This window comes from Myiozetetes cayanensis, unplaced genomic scaffold, assembly GCF_022539395.1.
Source record: "Myiozetetes cayanensis isolate MyiCay16 unplaced genomic scaffold, myiCay2020 scf6-25, whole genome shotgun sequence".
Classification (NCBI taxonomy): domain Eukaryota; kingdom Metazoa; phylum Chordata; class Aves; order Passeriformes; family Tyrannidae; genus Myiozetetes; species Myiozetetes cayanensis.
Genome location: NW_026087853.1, coordinates 19,411,449 through 19,429,716, shown reverse-complemented (window position 1 = coordinate 19,429,716; position 18,268 = coordinate 19,411,449). Strand labels below are relative to the sequence as shown.

Genomic DNA, 18,268 nt, shown 5'->3' with positions numbered 1-18,268 from the left:
TTGCTGGTTTTATATTGCATTCAGAAGGAGGCTTACAAAAGATCAAACATAAATGATCAAAAGTTTGAATAACTAGGGTTTGTAAAAATTTCGTCTTTCTGTCTCACCTGCCAAAGAAGTCAGGAGGTAAGCGATTATGTGCTACTTGCATGTCTCTCTAGCTGTCACCTGTGGATCTCTGTAGGGTGCAAGTGCTGCAGTTTGAGGAAGAATGAGTGACCCTTAACGGAGGGCTTAAGAGGCATTCTAGGCCTGGAGATGAAAGGATGAAGAATAAATCCTCTGTATTATTGAAGCGTGTGAAAGGCATGAAAGAGCCAGAGGTAAATCAATAGTTTGCATTTACAGCACAGGAGAGAAAAAAAAAGATAGACTGGGATGTATTTTTCCAGCTTATTTGAGAAAGATTTCCCCCCTACCACCTTAGAGAGCACAGATCTGAACTTTATATAGAATTCTGTGATTTTGGCACCCTGAAAGGTGTAACTGAAAGAAAACTCTTTCCTATGTTGTCTCCCAAATAAATGATTTAGTAATTAAATGCTTTATTGGGAATGCAGCTGGCAATTCACAATAAAGTGGTAGAGACTGAAACTGAAATACTGAGGTTCAGTGCTTGCAGAGGTGGAGGTGAATACACACTTGAAATATGAGTGCAGAAAATGTTTATCAATTTTAATCAAAGTTTCTCAGTGGGAGTTGGAGAAAAGGTTAACAGGACATGGTCTATCCATTTTTAGCTGTTTCTTTAGTCTTATTAACTTATCTCTCTAGAACTTCTTAACAAGACCCATTAAATACCGTATAGTTGACTTACTACTCTTCTACATGTCTGGATAGGTGTTTGGTAGCAGCTGTCACTGGTCGACCTTAGCACTGTGCGGTGATGTGGTGCGTCATCTTGTAATATAATGATACATTAATTTCAAAGGTGAGAAAGTTAAATTTCTCCTATTAGTTTGTGTAGGCCCCCTTCAAGAATAGGACATGGCCAGGGCATTTAAGATCAAGTACTGTATAGAGGTACAAAAATGTAGCATTAAAGCATAATTTAAAATATGTAACAAAAGGTAATTCTCTGTGATGATATTACGAATATTATCTGTAATATTCATAGAAACTTATTGCTTCTCTACCTGAAGTCACCTAATACTTTCAATGAAGTGTAGGGAAATCACAGCTGTCATTAGATTGATGTGATCAGCCCACAGACCTTTCATTATCCTCACCTGTGTGACACGTGCTGTTGCCTTGTGCAGCTGAAGGCCACAGACTCAAGGTCTCTCAGATGATGATGATTTTAGTCAAGATTATAACTGCTGAATTTCTCAGGAAACAATAGTGGTGGAAAAACTTTAGAGAGTGGCTGAATATCAAAGTCATAAGACTTACTGGTAGCCTTGGCTAGGGGAAGAAGTGTTGCATTTGCTAAAATGCCTCACACAACACATATTTGATGGTGATCATCATGGCAGTGTGAATATCTCAGTCTCCAAGTAGTGTTGAGGCTATGGTGTTGTGTGCCTGTATCACCCTGCTCTTCTGCATAAGGTCCAGGAGCTCTTTTGCCACTGAATCTCACGGCAGGAGCTGTTACTGTGTGAAACTGTAAGATGGAGGCCACTCTAGTGTAGTGTTAAAACTGTGATGCTGAGGCGCTTTCTAGTGCAATGATAAGAAAGGACCACGGTGGATGGCTTTTGTGGCTAAACATCTTTTGCCGTGAAAGAAGGGTAGCCAGGCATGGGAGATAAGATGTCTCCCTTGAGTGATATTACATTTGTAATTGTGAAAGCAGAGGATGCCGGGAAAGAACTGTTACCAAAGACAAAGCAAACTGGCTGAAGGGAACGAAGGTCAAGGTGAGCAAGTTATTCAGAACCACTCTGCTTTTTCTCTCCCCTGCTGACTTTCTTCAGATACAGTTGTTCTTGAATGATTATAATCAGTATATCAAAATAAACGCTTTATAGAGTAAGGTAAAAGGAGTTGCTGGCAAGACTGTAAATCCTCTCATGGAACAAATGATAACTCAGCTCAAGAGCCCTTTTGTCCTGGAAGTGTGGGAGGGATATAAATTCTCTGAAAGTATCTGTCAGTCGGAATTGCTCTGCATTCATCATGCCAGCCCTCTGTATCATTCATGAATGTCATAAGACACTAAAGAATTGGCACTTCATGGTAAGAATGATTAAACAACCATTACACTTGTCTTTTACTCTGGCATGGTACTTTTAACAGATTGCCTGTATAAAGTTTGCATATGTCCATCTCTCCTAGTGGTGGATGCCCTTTCATGGTGGCAAGAGGAGGAGGTAATAGCAAGAAAAGCTGCATATCGTTTACACAGAATAATTTATATGCCATATTACTAGCTCTGGATGCTTTTTGTTTTTATACTCCCACTATGTGACCTTGGGAAGGTTAGAGAGAGCCTTGGGAATGGTGAGCTTCCATAAATGCATTTCTTCTCATCACTGGCCTTCCAGTACTTGTGAGGGACAATGTTATATTTGAGGTGAGGTCAAAAAGCTCAGAACTCTGAGTTTCTTTCCCTGACAGATCAAAATGCGGCCCCATTTAGTACTACAAGGCTAGGCTGTGCCTGCAGTAGCAATCAGCATGACAGTGGGTTTTCAGAATGAAATTTAATATCAAGAATCTGAGATCTGTACTGCAGGCATTTTGCTTCTGAAGTGTTACTTTGGACTAGCTGTAGTCTGGTACTGTAGACTAATATCTTGTTAAAAGCTGGACTGCATCTTCCAGTTTGTATTTATTTGAAAGGAATCAAGTTTGTGTACTCTGAGACTGGTCTGATGTGAACCAAAGCATGGCAAGTGGTGGTAGAACAGGAAATTTATTTCAAAAGCATATTGCTGAAATGCTAATGACCAGCAAAAGGTTAGATACCTGAAAACCTGCTCCTTACTGCAAATTCTCCTGCTAATTTAGCATGTTCTATTTGGTAAAATTCTTACCTTCTGAGTCTCTGATGAATACCTAATAGCTGGTATCTCTGGCCAACTCTTTTTAGCTGTCAAGACTGAAAATTTGATTTGATCTCTGGCAGTGAAAACAGTAAACATAAACTGTATTTTCTGTTTTGATATCTATGATTAAGGAAATGTGCACAGGCATGTAAGGAAGAATGAAGAATTACCTACAGTTAAAAAAACCAAATCCTTGTAGTCTCGAACTGGTCATGCAAGACGTTATGCTACTTAAACTGGAAGTGGCTAAATGAAACTGAGAGAACAGGAGTTGTCTTTGTGGTTTTGTTTTGCTTTGGTCTTGGTGTGGTTTTTTGTTTGTTTTTTTAGGTCTGGTGAGGATTTCTTTGGGTGGTTGGTATTCATTGTTTGGGGGTTTTGTTTGTTTTACTTAATCTTTTTTTCCTAACAATTTAATTGTTTTAATGTAATAAACTGTAGCTTAAGGATGAAGACTAGAAAGAGAATCTTTAGAAGAGAGTTAAATGGGATGAGATCAATACTAGCAGTTTAGCTTCCATCCATCCTGACTAGGCCATTGTGTTACCATTCAGATTCTGTAAAACTTTAGTGAACTAACATATCTATTCTTCCTTCAAGCCCCAAGTGAGCTATGAATCCCGCTGTGCTTCTCATTCTAACAGTAGTCTCTGTATTCAGATCCTCTGGCATGCTGCCTTCTGGGCTTCCTGAAGGACATCCTCTCTGTGTGCTCTTTTATCAGGAAATACCAAGAAATAAGAAATTGCATCCTGACTCTACCTCCTCTTTGGCAGCAGAATGCAGCTAAGAAATATTTCCATCTTCCTTTACTGAATTTAGTCACAATTGCACCTAATGAAGTCTCTTGGTAGGTGGTGCATAACTTGGACCCCAGTAAACATGTCCTGCTGTTCTGCAAGGGTCACAGTTTTCTGGGCACTTCTACCCAGTGAATTTTGTATTTCTCTTGTGTTTGTATCTTCTTCTGTCTCTTCATCTGTGCATAGTGGTTTTAAACCTTTTGTTTCCTATCGTTTTTGTGGTTTTCAGGCTTTTTTATGTTTTTCATACTCTGTTATGTGTGTGTGTGGGGGGGGGAAAAGACCTAGAGGAATTGTCCTTGTGGACTTTTCTGGATTGGTAAATTTCATCTAGCTACCTAAAGCTGTGGGGGCTGAATCTGATGGCACAACTGGTCTCTTTACTGAAAGAAATGACTTAAGGATTGAGGATGGTGGTTTTGATAAAAGTCTGCAAGGCAAGGTTGACACTGAGAGGATAGATATAGGGACAGATTACTATGCCTTACAGAACAAGAACTAGGGAACATGTAATCTATTTAGGAAGAGCAAGTATGAAAAAGATGATTCTTCACACAGAAGGGTGACTCTTCTTCACTCAGGCTGAAAGAGACCTCAGGAAATCTCTAGTCTAAACCCCTTCCTGGGACAAGGTCAGCTGTGAGGTCAGATCAGGATATTTGTGGTTTTATGTAGTCATATCTTGAAAACCTCCACATACAGAGACTCCAAAATCTCCTTGGGCAACCTGTTTGCCTGTCTGTCCTTGTGAAGAGAAAGCTTTTTCCTTCTATAGAGTCAGATTCTCTCAATTCAAACTATGACAGTTGCATCCTGTTCTTTGTCTGTGCACCGCTGTGAAGGGCCTGCCTTTGGCTTCTTAATAACCTCCTTGCAGGTGCTGTCCTTAAGTCCCCTTGAAGTTGTGTCATCTTCAAGCTGATAAAGCCCAAATCCTTTGGTATTTCCTCACAAGGCAGGCACTTCAACCACCTGACCATCTTTGTGGCGCTTCACTGAACTTACCCCAGTTTGTCAGTCCAAAATTAGATGCATTATTCTGGATGCAGTCTAACAAGCTCTAAGTAAAGGGGAGTAATTGCTTCATCTATTTAGCAGGCCAAGGTCCTGCTAGTAGAGTACAGGATGCTGTAGGCTGCCTCTGCTGATGGGGCCCACAGCTGGCTAATGTTTAACTTGCTACATCACTGGCAGATTTGTGTGAGTCATTGCTAAAGGTTTGTAAGTCATTATTGTGAATGCAAAGCTTCTAAATGTATTCAAGGAGAGACTGGATAAGTACTTGAAAATTAGATCTCTTTGGGATTACTGTATAAACAAACCACATGAGGCAGAATTAATTGATGAAAAGACTCATGGTCTGGATGCATACTTTAAGGAAACAGTCTTGCTCTACTCTTAGTTTTCTTTGGGTACCCACTTAGGACCAGTGCTGAAGACATGATAGTGAACTACCATGATCCTTGTCTGACCAATCACGTTGTTATAATGGAAATTAGGGTATTACTGAAATATTTTCAGAGTTGCAATCTGTTACATTTAAGCTGGTGTGCCTATTGTTATCTGGGGTCTGTTTTAGTCAGCAGCTAATCCCTAGATTCCTTCTGAGATGATAAACATCTCCAACATGCCCAATGGCAAATTCAGATTTGGGGAAAAAACTCAATCTTCCCAGTATCCCAGATTTAGACAAATCTGTAGTTCAAGCATAAACTACCTCGGACCTTCTAGTAGTTCTAGGAACATTCCCATGCTCTCCTCCTTTTCCAATCTTTTAATGCAGTGTAACTAATAAGAAGTAGCATACTGTCTGATCCAATTGTTGGTTGATGCACACATACTGGGAGGAAAGTGACTCATATTAATTTGCTGTCATTAAAAAAGACAAACATAGAAAGCAGGCGTGATCTGAATTGCTGCTTCCGTTTTGTGTTTCAGCTTTTATAGCTTCTCCTCCTTTTTGTACAGAAGCAGCTCCTTCATATTTTCAAGTGAGAAAGGAATTTCAGTTTCATGTCAAACAACGTCTGCTTTTTGTGATGAGTATGGTGTTCAGTTTCAGTCTCAGAGGATTTGTCAAGGGAAGACCAAGTATCCTGAAGGGAAAAAGAGATTCATGAGCTAGTTCATGAGCTTTGTGTTTTCCATGGCTTTAAGTTTTCTTTAATCTTGATAAATAAAAGAATGTTTCAGCAGTTGTATCATAGAATGTATTAGGACAGTCTGTCTTTCCTGCTAGCATGGATCCTGTGATGGAATGGTAAAATGAGCCAGCTAATGAAGATTAGATCCTCTCTAACCTCTTTTTTAATCAAGCAGGTGTTTGTAATAATGCACCTTTTAAACTCAGGATGTGCAAGACACAGCAACTGAGTCACAGAGATGTACAAGTGCCAGAGAGGATCTTTAGATGAAGGAGGAATAGGACTTTTCATGCTGATTGATGATACTCAGTTTTGACTAGGCTTCCATTTCTTCATGTGCATGATTGAGTGAAAGAAACTGAAAAGATATCCCTGGGATATCCTGATATTGCAGATCATTTGTATAATGTAAGAACACTGGTGTATATGCTTAAAGGCAGGGGAAGTGTCTGTGTCTGGCTTGTTTTTGGTTCCTGAGATCTCATTACTTCTTTTGTCTAAAAACTTTTTTCATTTGGTGTGAAGTGGAATAAGAAGAGGAGTAGTAAAATAAAGATTAGGATAACAATGTAATTGAAGTTTAGGATTAAGGGCAATAGGATGACAGCTTGTAACTAGAGAAGGAAGAATAGCTGTTGTCAAGATTGATGGCTCAGTAAATATGGAAGGGCAGAAGGAATGGGACACTTCTCTCTTAGACTTTTTTGAATTCTCCATTAGTAATTTATTTGATAATGGTAGCTGGTAATGCTATTACGCATCTCATGTAACTGTGGGGCAAAGAATCTGTATTAAGCTGAATGCAATGCATTTAGTGGACAACACCCATGGGAGTAACTTAAAAAAATAAAACTGCAGAAGCTGGAAATTGGGAACACCTATTAGGTCATCTCTAACAATACAGATGTTCCAGCACTCCTGGAGTTGACCCAGTTGAAGTGATTTCAGGTAGAGTCGCTGAAGAGTCAGCTAAATCATCCATGCTCTTCAGCAGTATATTTCAAAACTAGATGAAAACTTTTTTCATCACTCTTGTTGTTCTTAGTGCATATGGGCACTGTTTCATTTCTTTCACTGTCCTCATAACATTCTTTTCATTCTTTCACTCTCTTTACTACTAAGAAATTAATGGAAATTGGAGTTGCACAGCATGGTTAGTCTATTTGATGTGGCCAGAAAGAGTTAAGTTGTAAAAACAACTGTCAGAAGCTTCATTTTTTACTCAGCCAGTACACATCCTTTTGGCATGTACAGGTTTCAACTGATGTTTTATGCCTTTAGAGGGTTGGTGGTTAAATGGCTGCTAATTACAGGGGCTATTAAGGTTTCCTCCTGATGTGGATTGGCTCTGGATTTTCTCATGTAACCCGTGGTCATGTCTAATACATTACTGATGCCATCCTTTGACAACACTACTTCTTGAAAATTACCTAAATTTTAGTTTCCTGCCAAGAAAGAAGAGCAAAATGCCATCACAAATTTTCCTGTAGATTAACTGATAGCTTCTTTTTAAATAGTAGAAGGTTATGATTATTTATAAACATATTAGGACCTTTAGACTGGTATATGAAATACCCCAAGAGACTCATCAGAACTACTAGACTAAGCAGAAAATATAGTAGGACCATAAAGTAGGCACAAAGTGGGACGTGGGGAGGAAAGGCCAAGAAAAGCAAGCAGTGGGTAAGGGAAATGCAGTAGGCTTCTTTTCTTTGAATACTGGCATTGAATTTTGAATACTTGCCCAGAACCTCAGCCTGTTGAAGCAGCACATAGTGCTGCTGCTGGGACTCGTTTAAAGAAGGGCAATAGCTATGAGGGGCAGGAGACACAGAAGGTGGCGTGGGAGGGCTCATAGGAGAATGCACAAAGGGAGGAGGCACAGAACAAGGTTCAGGGAGAAGCATGTGGAAGAGAACATTGATGAGGGCAATCTGAGGACACATTCATTTGAAAGGAAGCACTCCATGTTGGATGAAGCTTGCCTCTGATGGGTCTGCAGCCCAGGATAGAGACACTCTCAAAGGAACTAGGCAAGGGTGACCTGTGCCAGAGCAGGGACACCCCTGAGGGGCCTGGGGCCTGTGGGAAATACAGGAGTAGGAGCACCCTGAGGGGCTGTAGCTCATGGAAAACAGATGCTGTAGCACAGAAAGTGGAAGGAAACCTTCTGCATTACCTATTGTCTCACTGCAGCACAGAGGGAGGGGAAGTGAGGGAGGGGGAGGAGAGCTGTTGACCTGCAGCTGAGCTTGGGGGAGGAAGGAACTTCCCCTAAGTGTTTAATTGTTGTCCTTGCTCCCCAATGCCTGAATCAGTAATTAAACATTTGTGTTAATTGTCAGTAAAACCAATTAAGTGAGATTACCCCAGCTGAGATTATTTTGCCCATGACAATGTCACAGAGATATGGCACTGTGGTCGTGAATTTTGGTGTTAAGTAATTATCGTAGCTTTTGGATTGGCCTGAGTTCCTCATAATTTTTATTCTAAAGGTACTTTTTTGCTTGTAAAAATATGAAGTGTAACATCTACAATATATTCACCTGTACTTATGTGCCAGTGCAGCGTTGCTGCCATTAACCCTTCAATGTATAAACACTGTAATAACTACCAAATGTTGCAGTTTCCTGGCCACAGCTACAGCTGTGCTGAGGCAAAACAGGCTGCTGATGGCTTAGTAGATGCAAAGAGAGAATTTGCAATTGAATATTTAATTTGGGGAAATTCACAGGATCCCTAGGGCAAAGAAGTTATCATTTGTGCCCATGCGACAGACTTGTTTTTACTACTTTACTGGATTAGTTTAAGGCAGGATAAAGGTGCTGCAGTTGTACTGTGTTGATTGAAGAATACTCTTCTTTAAAATAGGTTTTTGAAGACTTTGGGTGATGATGAGGAAACAGTGATAACTGAGTTAAAATGACAGTTGATGGTACCAACTTCAATTAGTTGTTTCTTAGCACAGCTCACTTGTAGACTTTTTGCTGTGGCTTATAACATTGGTTATAACTTTTCTGTTAGGAGTTTTCCATGAGGCATCTTTGCTTCAAACTATTGTGACTTGACAGAATAATCTATCAGTTTTATCCATAAATATAGCCAGCAAATACATAATTTACCTAAGCTAGATATGTAGGAGGCATTGTCATATATGTTGCAACATAACCACCTTTGATATTTAAATCTCTAAACACCAAAGATGTGTAAGTTATAGCTACAAGTTATGTAATTTCTGGAAGAAGTCAACTCTCACTCTGTCACACTGAGTTTTATGAGTTTATAAGTTTTGTACATGCTAAGTGTGTCATGGTGTCCTAGTAACTTAAATCTGTAGGGAATGCTCCCTAACTATATGTATCTTTAGTTCTTTGAGCTCCCCATGATGACCAAATTCAGCATGGAACATCCCAGTAGAGTGGGTGAAAATATTCTGCTTTTATGTGTTTTTAACATGTTGGTACAGTAAATCGGACCCAGGGCACTGTGAGAAGTGAGGTTGCACACACAACTGACTGAGGAAATAATTTTGTGTGCTCGTATCCTTAATTTTTTTTTCTTCCCTTTTTTTTTTTTTTTACCCCACGGTATAGGTTGAAGTCAATGTTATACAGCTGAAGTGGTGAACACTGTAACAATAACAAATGAAATTAATAAGTCCCTCAGACTTTTCTAGTCAAGGCATAGTTGGTGTTGTGTTTATTAAAGGAGTTACATAACTAAACATTGAACAATGAGGAAAACCTAAATATAAAGTGGCTACTCATTTAGAGTGTAGTATCTACTGTTTTGAATAGAAAGTGTCTTGGAGAAAAGTATGTGTTCTTGTCTAATAAAGTGGTCTGTAACAAAGCTTAGGTACAATGAGATCAACAGACTTTCATTTCACCAGCTTTTTTTAATCAGAGTTCTTTGGTTAATTATTCTACAGTTCTCTGCAAAACCACAAAGTAAGGATATTTATGGTTGCTGCAGTCAAATAGAAGTATTTAAGTCTACATATTTGTGTTGTAGGGTTTGTCTTTTTAGTTGTTTTTTTCCTTTTATGTGATTACAATATGGTTGTAACTCTTCTAATGCTTCCTCTTCCACTTTTATTTGATGTTTGCACCTTGTGTTTTCAGACTGGATTAACTATTTTGTTCATAATCTGGGGGGGAAAAATGATACTGGTACAGTGTTAATGTGCATCTCTTTCCAAACGTGGCAATGCATATCCTGCACATCCTCAAAAAGATGGTGAAGGGAAGGGAAGTTGATGTATCCAACAAATTGTTATGCATTCAGCTACACACAGACAAAGCAAGTGGCCCATCTGTCAGTATGCAGGTATTTCTGACCTGGACAATAACAAAACAACTGCTGGCCACCAGGCTTACGCTAACAGGTCTGTTTGGGTAGTGCTGCTCTGGTTGTTGCATGGTTGGATATTAGGAAGAAATTTTTTACAGAGAGAGTGATCAGATATTGGAATGGGCTGCCCAGAGAGGTGGTGGATTCACCATCCCTGGAGGTTTTTAAGATGAGGCTGGATGTGGCACTTAGTGCCATGATCTAGTAACCACAGTGGTGTTGGATCAAGGATTGGACTTGATGATCTTGGAGGTCTTTTCCAACCTGGTTGATTCTGTGATCTGAATTATCTTTGTTGCAAGAACTCGCTGCCTTGCCACAATGTATGACTGCAAAATTCATCACAGTGAAAAGTAAAGTTGGACAGTCTTTGGGTCAACAGAAGTCCAGAGATGAGTTGACATTCCCAGTTGAACCAGAACATTATATATCTTCAAGAAGCAGTATATAGGGCCATCTCACAGAAAACTGAAATAAGACCCAAGAGAGGTAGGTTTATACTGTGTTATACTGCTCTTACCTTAGGAACCTTTGGTACGTTAGTACCAAAGTACTGAGTTAGGCTTAGAAGCAAAAATCTGTTCTCTGTGAGGAGAAAATAAGACCTGTTTAAGTTTCATAAAAGGCCTATGAGGACATGATTGGTTCTAATTGGCTCTCATTGGAGGACTGACATAGTCTACCTGCAGCCAAATGGCTCTTAGAGAGACAAAGAATTAAATGGTCTTCCTAAATAGTGAAGAACTCTCCACCAAGCTTTTTTTTGCTGCTGAAGGGCCTGATAACCTGTACAAAGAAAAGGAGGATAACTTGCAGTTCAAGTGACAGTAATTTTGAAAAGTGGGGTTTAATCTGTGAAGTAACAAGTAAATCTTGTTTTGCTTAACACTTTTCTGTGCCTAGTTTTGGTCTGTAATGCAAATACACATGGAAGTTATAAACAAATTGATAAACTGAGGGAGAATATTTGTAGCATAGTTTTAGGGGGCTGTTGGTATACCTGTGTGTGAGGGGAAGACATAGATAATTCACTACCTGGTCATCTCCAACTGTCTACCCATAAGGTTACGGATATAGTTGGGGATTTTTTTAAACAAACAAACAAACCCCCTTTCTATACATCTTGCAGTAGTCATGCACCCTATATCTGGAGTTCAAAGGTCAACTGGGAGATTGAATTCAGTCTGTAAAATTAGTCTTTCTGAAACTGAAATATGTGCACAGTTCCCGAATGCCAGTATGCTCTTTTGTTAATTCTGGATTATGAGTGAAATTTCCTATCTAACCCTGTTTTCAGACACATTTGTCTGAGTTTTCTGAAGGCATGTTCTATTGGATATGCACAGGCCTGGAAGGAAGGAAACATGATTAATTTTCATTCTGTCATTGAGTCAGCTGTTAACAAATAATTTCATTCCTGTGTGGCTGAGTTTTTGATGTCTGTTTTGGTAATGTGTTCTGAGATGTCCAGAGGAAGCCTCTTTAGCAAGGGGGAAGCGTATCAATTATTTCTACTAATGTGTAGCATTTATTTGGAATTCAGATCATAAAGAGCTTTAGTGAAGCTGCAGCTTTGTAGCCAAGTGTAGAAGTTACCCATATATGATTCCTATTTCTTTATCTAACTACATTTACTCTGCTCATGATTGCTTGATACATGTTTCTGGTTGGTATGGTGGGAAAAAAAATCATCAGTTGTATTTTCACTCAGGTTAGAAAGTGTACCCAGTAATTGCTTGTGCTTTCTACAGATATTTCATCCTTGTTTCAGTAATGGAAGCTGGTTATTTTTGCTTACTGTTATGTAACCATTGTAATAGGGCTCAGAAAATGAGGTTCAGTAAGTGGCTGAAGCATTGAGAAGTGTTTTTCCTGGTATGCCTGTAGATTTGGGTCTAGGACAGGAATTTCAGATATATTTTCCAAGAAGTTCAGGGGCTGATTTTATAACTGCTGAGTTATAAAATCTTGCTCCTAACTTGGAGTGTTGAGTACAAGTCAGAATGTGAACTCCAGAATGCTTTTGCTTCTCAGCTTCCTTGTCTGCGACAACAATTCCTCACTTCCGTGTCTGTCTTCCTCAGCTCAGATGGCCCTCATGAATGTGGGAGGACAGTGTTCATCTTGGTGTTGTCCTTAAAAACAAGGGCAAGGAACAAATTCCCAGGCTTACTGTAAAGACAAACGGTGCTGGAAATCTGTGGATTAAATATCAAAAAATCTTAGGAAGTGTTGAGAAAAGGATAGGCTTCTACTATGCTGTGAATAGTCTTCAGCTGAAGGCACATCCAACCTCAAGGAGAACTGCCAATATTTCCTTTAAATTCCCTTATAAGATTGAATCCTATGCATTTGAAACAGAAGGGGCTTCTTGTTTTCCACCCCCAGAAAGGCAGTGTCCTATCCAGCACTGTCTGGGGTATTAGCACTAATGAAATCATTTATTCTTGATAAGCCATCTTGATAAGTTTTTATAAAGTCTTATCTTTATCTTAAATGCTGCTTGTCTTTATCTGGGAACTAATAATGTACTTCATCTGGCCTGCCAGCAGGAGGCATGAATTTCACCCATGTAACTAATGAAGGCATATGCTTGCTTTAATTGTTCCTCTTGGAAATCAAAGCATTACCACCAGAGTTGGCAAATAAGTAACTAATACATTTTTCTTTGATTTTGTATTTTTTAGCTGGTGCCACATATATATTTGGGAAGAGTGGAGGTCTCATCCTGTACACCTGGCCAGCTAATGACCGACCAAGCACGAGGACAGACCGTCTTGCTGTGGGCTTCAGCACAACAGTGAAGGATGGCATCCTTGTTCGGATTGACAGTGCCCCTGGGCTTGGTGATTTTCTGCAGCTGCACATAGTGAGTATAGATGGGCCCATGTCTATGCCAGACCTGGGTTTCTGTTACCTGAATTTGAAGAAAACTGTTACTCTAAAATAACATGTATCATATTCTGTTCTTTCTATGTCTTCAACACTTGTCAAATTAAACTGCCTTTAGTAGTTCTTTAGGGTTTTGTAGAATTACGAACTGAGAGGCACAGGGAACCAAATCGTGATACCAGAAGAAACTGGGGAGGGAAGACACAAACAAAACAAAACTCAAAAGCCTTATGTGATTCAATAGCAGTAAGATTTATATAAAAATTGAAAAAATGTTTTACATCAGTGTTAATCTACTGTGGCATATGCACAGTCCTGAATGCAGCTGAATTTATGGTGAAGTATTACTATTCTTGGAAGGCAAAGAATAAATAGGGTGTTGGTTTTTTCCACACTAAGAAAGTTAAGTGAGAACTGAACAGATCCTCAAGCTGATATAGTTGATGCTTGCTTTAATAGGATAGTTCAAAAGAATAAGAATTTGATGTTAGTGCAACATGGCTTTGTAAAAAAAAGTAGACTTTCTTGTGAGAGATTGAGTGAAGGTGGCTTTGGGGAGAGTTGAATTATTTGAGAAAATGAGAACACTAGAACTGGAAACTTTAGAAAGTTGTTACTTTACGTGACGTTTTGCCCTGCAAAAATGGATAGCATACCATCTAGATCGATGTTGCGTATGGAACATGATGTGTTTGTGTGATTAGATTGTACCACATGGACTGACAGTGTTTCTAGACCATCAGCTCTCTCCTTATGATATTTTTCTTTTGTTTTCTTTACAATTCATTCAAAGTACCAAGTCCAAACCTGGGTCAGGAAATTGTCTTCCACAATGGATACTTAAAAGACTGTATATCTGAGTTGTGGTTGAAAGTTTCTATATGTTCATTCAGCCTACCCTACCACAAGTGGTTTTTTGTGCTTTACAACATGCAAGCATGGACATCAAATGAGCAAAGGAAGACAGCTGCAGGTGATGATGGGTATCGTTCTTGTGATGACTATGGAGAGAGAACACCTATTCATATGTGAGGCTGGTTTAGTCTGCATTCTTTCATTTTGTTCTGTATGATAAACTGCCATCTAGCCTCAGAATGGTGGTGTGAGACTGGGCCAGATTCTGAACTCCTTGTAAGAAGTAAACTCGAGGTTTGGGCAAAAATGTTTGTGATTTTGTGAGGAGTTTTATTTCAGTAGACCCAGGCTAGTGGAGATACATCACATAGCACCAGGCTGCCACTGAAAGCTACAGAATTTGATGTAGACCATTCTGATTCTTAATAGCATTTTATGTTTTACTTTTCTGTAACCAAAATCTATTTGATGCAAAATATTTCAGCCTTTCTTAGGCCAAATTCGAACTGGGTATTAATAGTTACACTTTTATACCTAAGAAAGTAGAAATAAGAGGGTTTCCTTAGGGTTTGCCTGCTTTATTTTGCAAAGGCTATAGACCACGAAAAAAAGTAGGTGATCTGCCTGAGTCTCCTGTCTTGTGTTTTTCTTTTTTTTTTTTATAGCTGCCCTTACTACTGTTATGGTTTTCCATTAAAGTGTGTGCTTTACCATGTTAGATGCCTTTTTTTTCCTGTATAGAACTCTTAGTTTGTTCAAGTTTAATTTTTTGCGATTATAAATAATTTTACTCCATCGTATCTTTGTGTACATTGATGTCTCTTCAGACTAGTGCTGTTATTCTTGCCTTTCCAGGCTTTAAAGCGATGTAGAGTTAAGTCTTTGAGTTTGATACAGTTCTTGGAGTATACAAGAAGTGGTTAAGCATCCTGTAAACAGTTATCAGTTCCGAAGTGTTTAGTGCCCATCATGCCTCATTTCATTCATGAAACAGCAAAGAACTGTGTACATTTCTCCTAATTTGTTTATACAAATTATAAGCCCCTACGGATTGGTATAAAACATATATTCAGTGAAAGATGTTCTATACTGAAGCAATCATTGGATCAGGAAAAGGTGAAATATGAAAAGGCTTTTTTGTTGGAGCTAGAAATGATTTACTGACAATCTGGATATAAAAGAAAACATCTTGGATAACACATTTAGCTGAGGAAGTGAAATATTAATGAATGAGAGTGACTAGACTGCCTAGTGGTAAGGAGAGAGAATTAGGATGAGTTTTCAAGCAAAAGATTATATTGTCTGAATTCTTAGAAGTTCTAAAAGAACAAACTGCCTAAAGACTTTTTTTACCAAGACAAATCTAGCAACCAACCTGAGGGAGTACTATGGAGGTCTCCTGTGATTATAAACATATAAAAGCTGTAGGAATGTAGCTTTCTGTTAGGAATAAGTTCTCTGGCAGAGACTTCTGAATATGCTCTCTTTAATAGATGCCACCTGGGGATTTTCAAGCTTGAAGGCTTGAAACCATGACTGCTAACCTTCTAGGCAAGATGGAAAACAAGCTGAATGGAGGGGGGGAAGAATTGTTGTGATTTAATGTTAGTATATGAAGATCCAGTGGAGTCTCTATTTCTTTTTTAACAATTGTAGCTGTGATTTGTTAATTCTGAAAGTTATGAAAAAATAGTTAATGCCTTTAACCTAATTGAGGTTGCATGCTATTTAAGGTAATTGGGATTGGCAAGATAGTCCTCATTTAAGATGTGGCACATACATACATACACTGCAGTACCTTAAAAAGTATCCTGCTTTCCCTGTCAGCAATGGAGTAGGTTTCTACTTAGCTGTGTAGGCCAAATAGAGTGCTGGCACCACAAGAATTGGGTGGCAATACTGTCCTCTAGCAAAAATAGATAACTTAGGAGACTCTAACAACCTTTGAGCTATAGCATGGCAAACAGGTTCTGAGGATCTTACAGAGCACATCACAAGTGTTTACCTACTTTCTGTAATTATTTATGTTATTGAATGCAAGTTGTAATTCATATCTTCCTTTTTGCTTAGGATAGCAGTCATCTTCAGTTGAGGCTTGCATCTTAATGGCACTCCATTTCTTTATGTTGATTGCAAGGATATGACTTATGTGTGTCTGTGTTAATCAACATTGAGGCAGATTAACATCTTGCATACAATCAGTTACTTCTTTCCATTAGAGAGAAAGTAGTTTCTAGTTAATGGTTGGTTAATTTTTAGATTACTTTAACTTGTTCACAAGAGGACAAAAGGCTGCCCAGAATTCTGAATTCCCAGGACAAAGGGAAGAAGCTGAAAAAATTAGGATTAAGATGTAATTCAAGAACTGAAAACTATGAAACTGAGCAGATGACCAGATGTATTGGTGGTATGGATAGCAAAGATATTCCTTCACAAATACCCTCTCCAAAGGCATAACAGGCATTTCACTGAGAGATGCAAATGCATTTGCTGTCTCTCTTTAACAAGGTGTGATGTGTGCTGAAGGGATTAACTTCTTAGTGCTTTGTGTATATTGGGGCTTTTTTTGTGTCTATCACAATGTGTCTGTTGCACGTGATTTATTATTGAAGATATTTGACTGGAGATGGTAAAATTACCCTAATGACTCATTTGAAAGTTAAAAGACAAACCTCAATAAATTCAGAAGTCGTTGAGTATGCTGGCAGTGCACCAGAATTTGGAAGGGAACACGGCTGGGACAACTAACCCAAACTGATGAAAGTAACATTCCATACCATAAGATGATGCGCCCAGCAAAAAAATGCAGGGAAAGGAAGAATAAGATGGGATGCTGGTGGTTTATGGCCTATGTCTTTCCAAGTAAGTTACATGTGTTGACGCCCTGCTTATCAGGAAGTGACTCAACACCTGCCTGCAAATGGAAAGTAATATGGCTTTGCTTCACTTATTAATTAAACTGTATTTATCTCCACCCACAAGTTTTCATACTTTTGCCCTTCCAGTTTCCTCTCCAGTCTCACTGGGGAGGAGTAAATGAGCATCTGTGTGGGTGTGCCTTGTTACTGGCCAGAGTCAACCTGTCATGCATGGTCTTCACCTGGAAGAGGGCCTCTGTTCCTTACCAAGTACTTTGAAAATAGTTGATGTATTGTAGGGTACTATATGCAGATCAGCCGTACAAAAAATGGAGCATAATATAGCTATGTGCCAATTATGTCAGGTTTATAGAATAAAAAATCCCATAGCGAATATATGTGAATTCAGCGTTGTTATTTTGCCTGATAGAGGCTATATCTGATTGAGTCTCAAATCTGAGATATGCACGTCACTGGCTGTTTTGCCAGCTGGTGTAAAATTGCAAAATATCTTAAATTTTTTATTTTGTTTTTAATGAAAGCATTCTATTTAAATACTCAATGATCCTGTCCCAAAATGCCCTCAGTCTTTTCCTGTCCTTTTCTAAACTCTTTGGGACTGCAAAGTCCCATGTGTTTGTGCGTGCTGCATTTATTGTTCCCTAGAGCGCAGAGGAATTAGTAAATGAAAACTAATTTGAAGAAAGCAAATGGACTTCCAGTTTTCAAGCCAACTTTAAAGCATGTTATTGCTACTTCTGTTTTTGTTTTTAAAGGGTGATAAATAATCCATTTTTAATCTATTTTAACTAATTCACATTGTGCATAGGAATGACCCATTTATTTTTATCTACTTGCTCCGGAGAAGGAGTCTCTGTGGTAGGAGGTCATGAGGTGAGACTTAACCTATGAACACTAAGAAGCTTCTCACCCCAGCGTGCCTGTTTGTGGCTGGCACCATTTGGCACAATGCCCTGTGAAGTTATCTCAGTGACCTTTTGTGCTCCAGTCTCTGCTTTGTTGCCAGTGCCTGTACCAGGTGTTTGAATGAATGTGCGTAGCTGAATGCAACGGTGCGGGAAATAGCACACTGATGTCCTGTGGCTAAAGATGATGGATTTTAGATCCCTGGCTCCATTCGGGCAGCATGGAAACTCAGTGATTTGATACAAGGATTCATTAACTCCTCACTCAGTGGCGGTTTGTGCACAGATCCCAGTGCTTTTGCAATTGTCATTGAAGGTTGTGAAGCTGATTAGAGACATAGGAAGAAAGAGCTTGTAGGGCAGGGGTGTCATGAATTGCAAAATTTCTGGTTGGACCACAAGTTAGCCTGATTAGAGTCACAAGTCTGAAAATAATTTGGGGGG

At 39.0% G+C, this 18,268-nt stretch overlaps 1 protein-coding gene across 15 annotated transcripts in view; it reads left to right on the top strand.

Moving 5' to 3' along the window:
• Nucleotides 1-18,268, top strand: part of NRXN3 (neurexin 3) — a 996,573-nt gene that overhangs the window by 729,435 nt on the left and 248,870 nt on the right. For all 15 annotated transcript variants that reach the window (XM_050335880.1, XM_050335881.1, XM_050335870.1 and 12 more), the window contains one exon: nt 12,981-13,162. In XM_050335880.1, the coding sequence (XP_050191837.1) occupies nt 12,981-13,162 (182 nt within the window). The remainder of the gene's footprint in view (nt 1-12,980; nt 13,163-18,268) is intronic.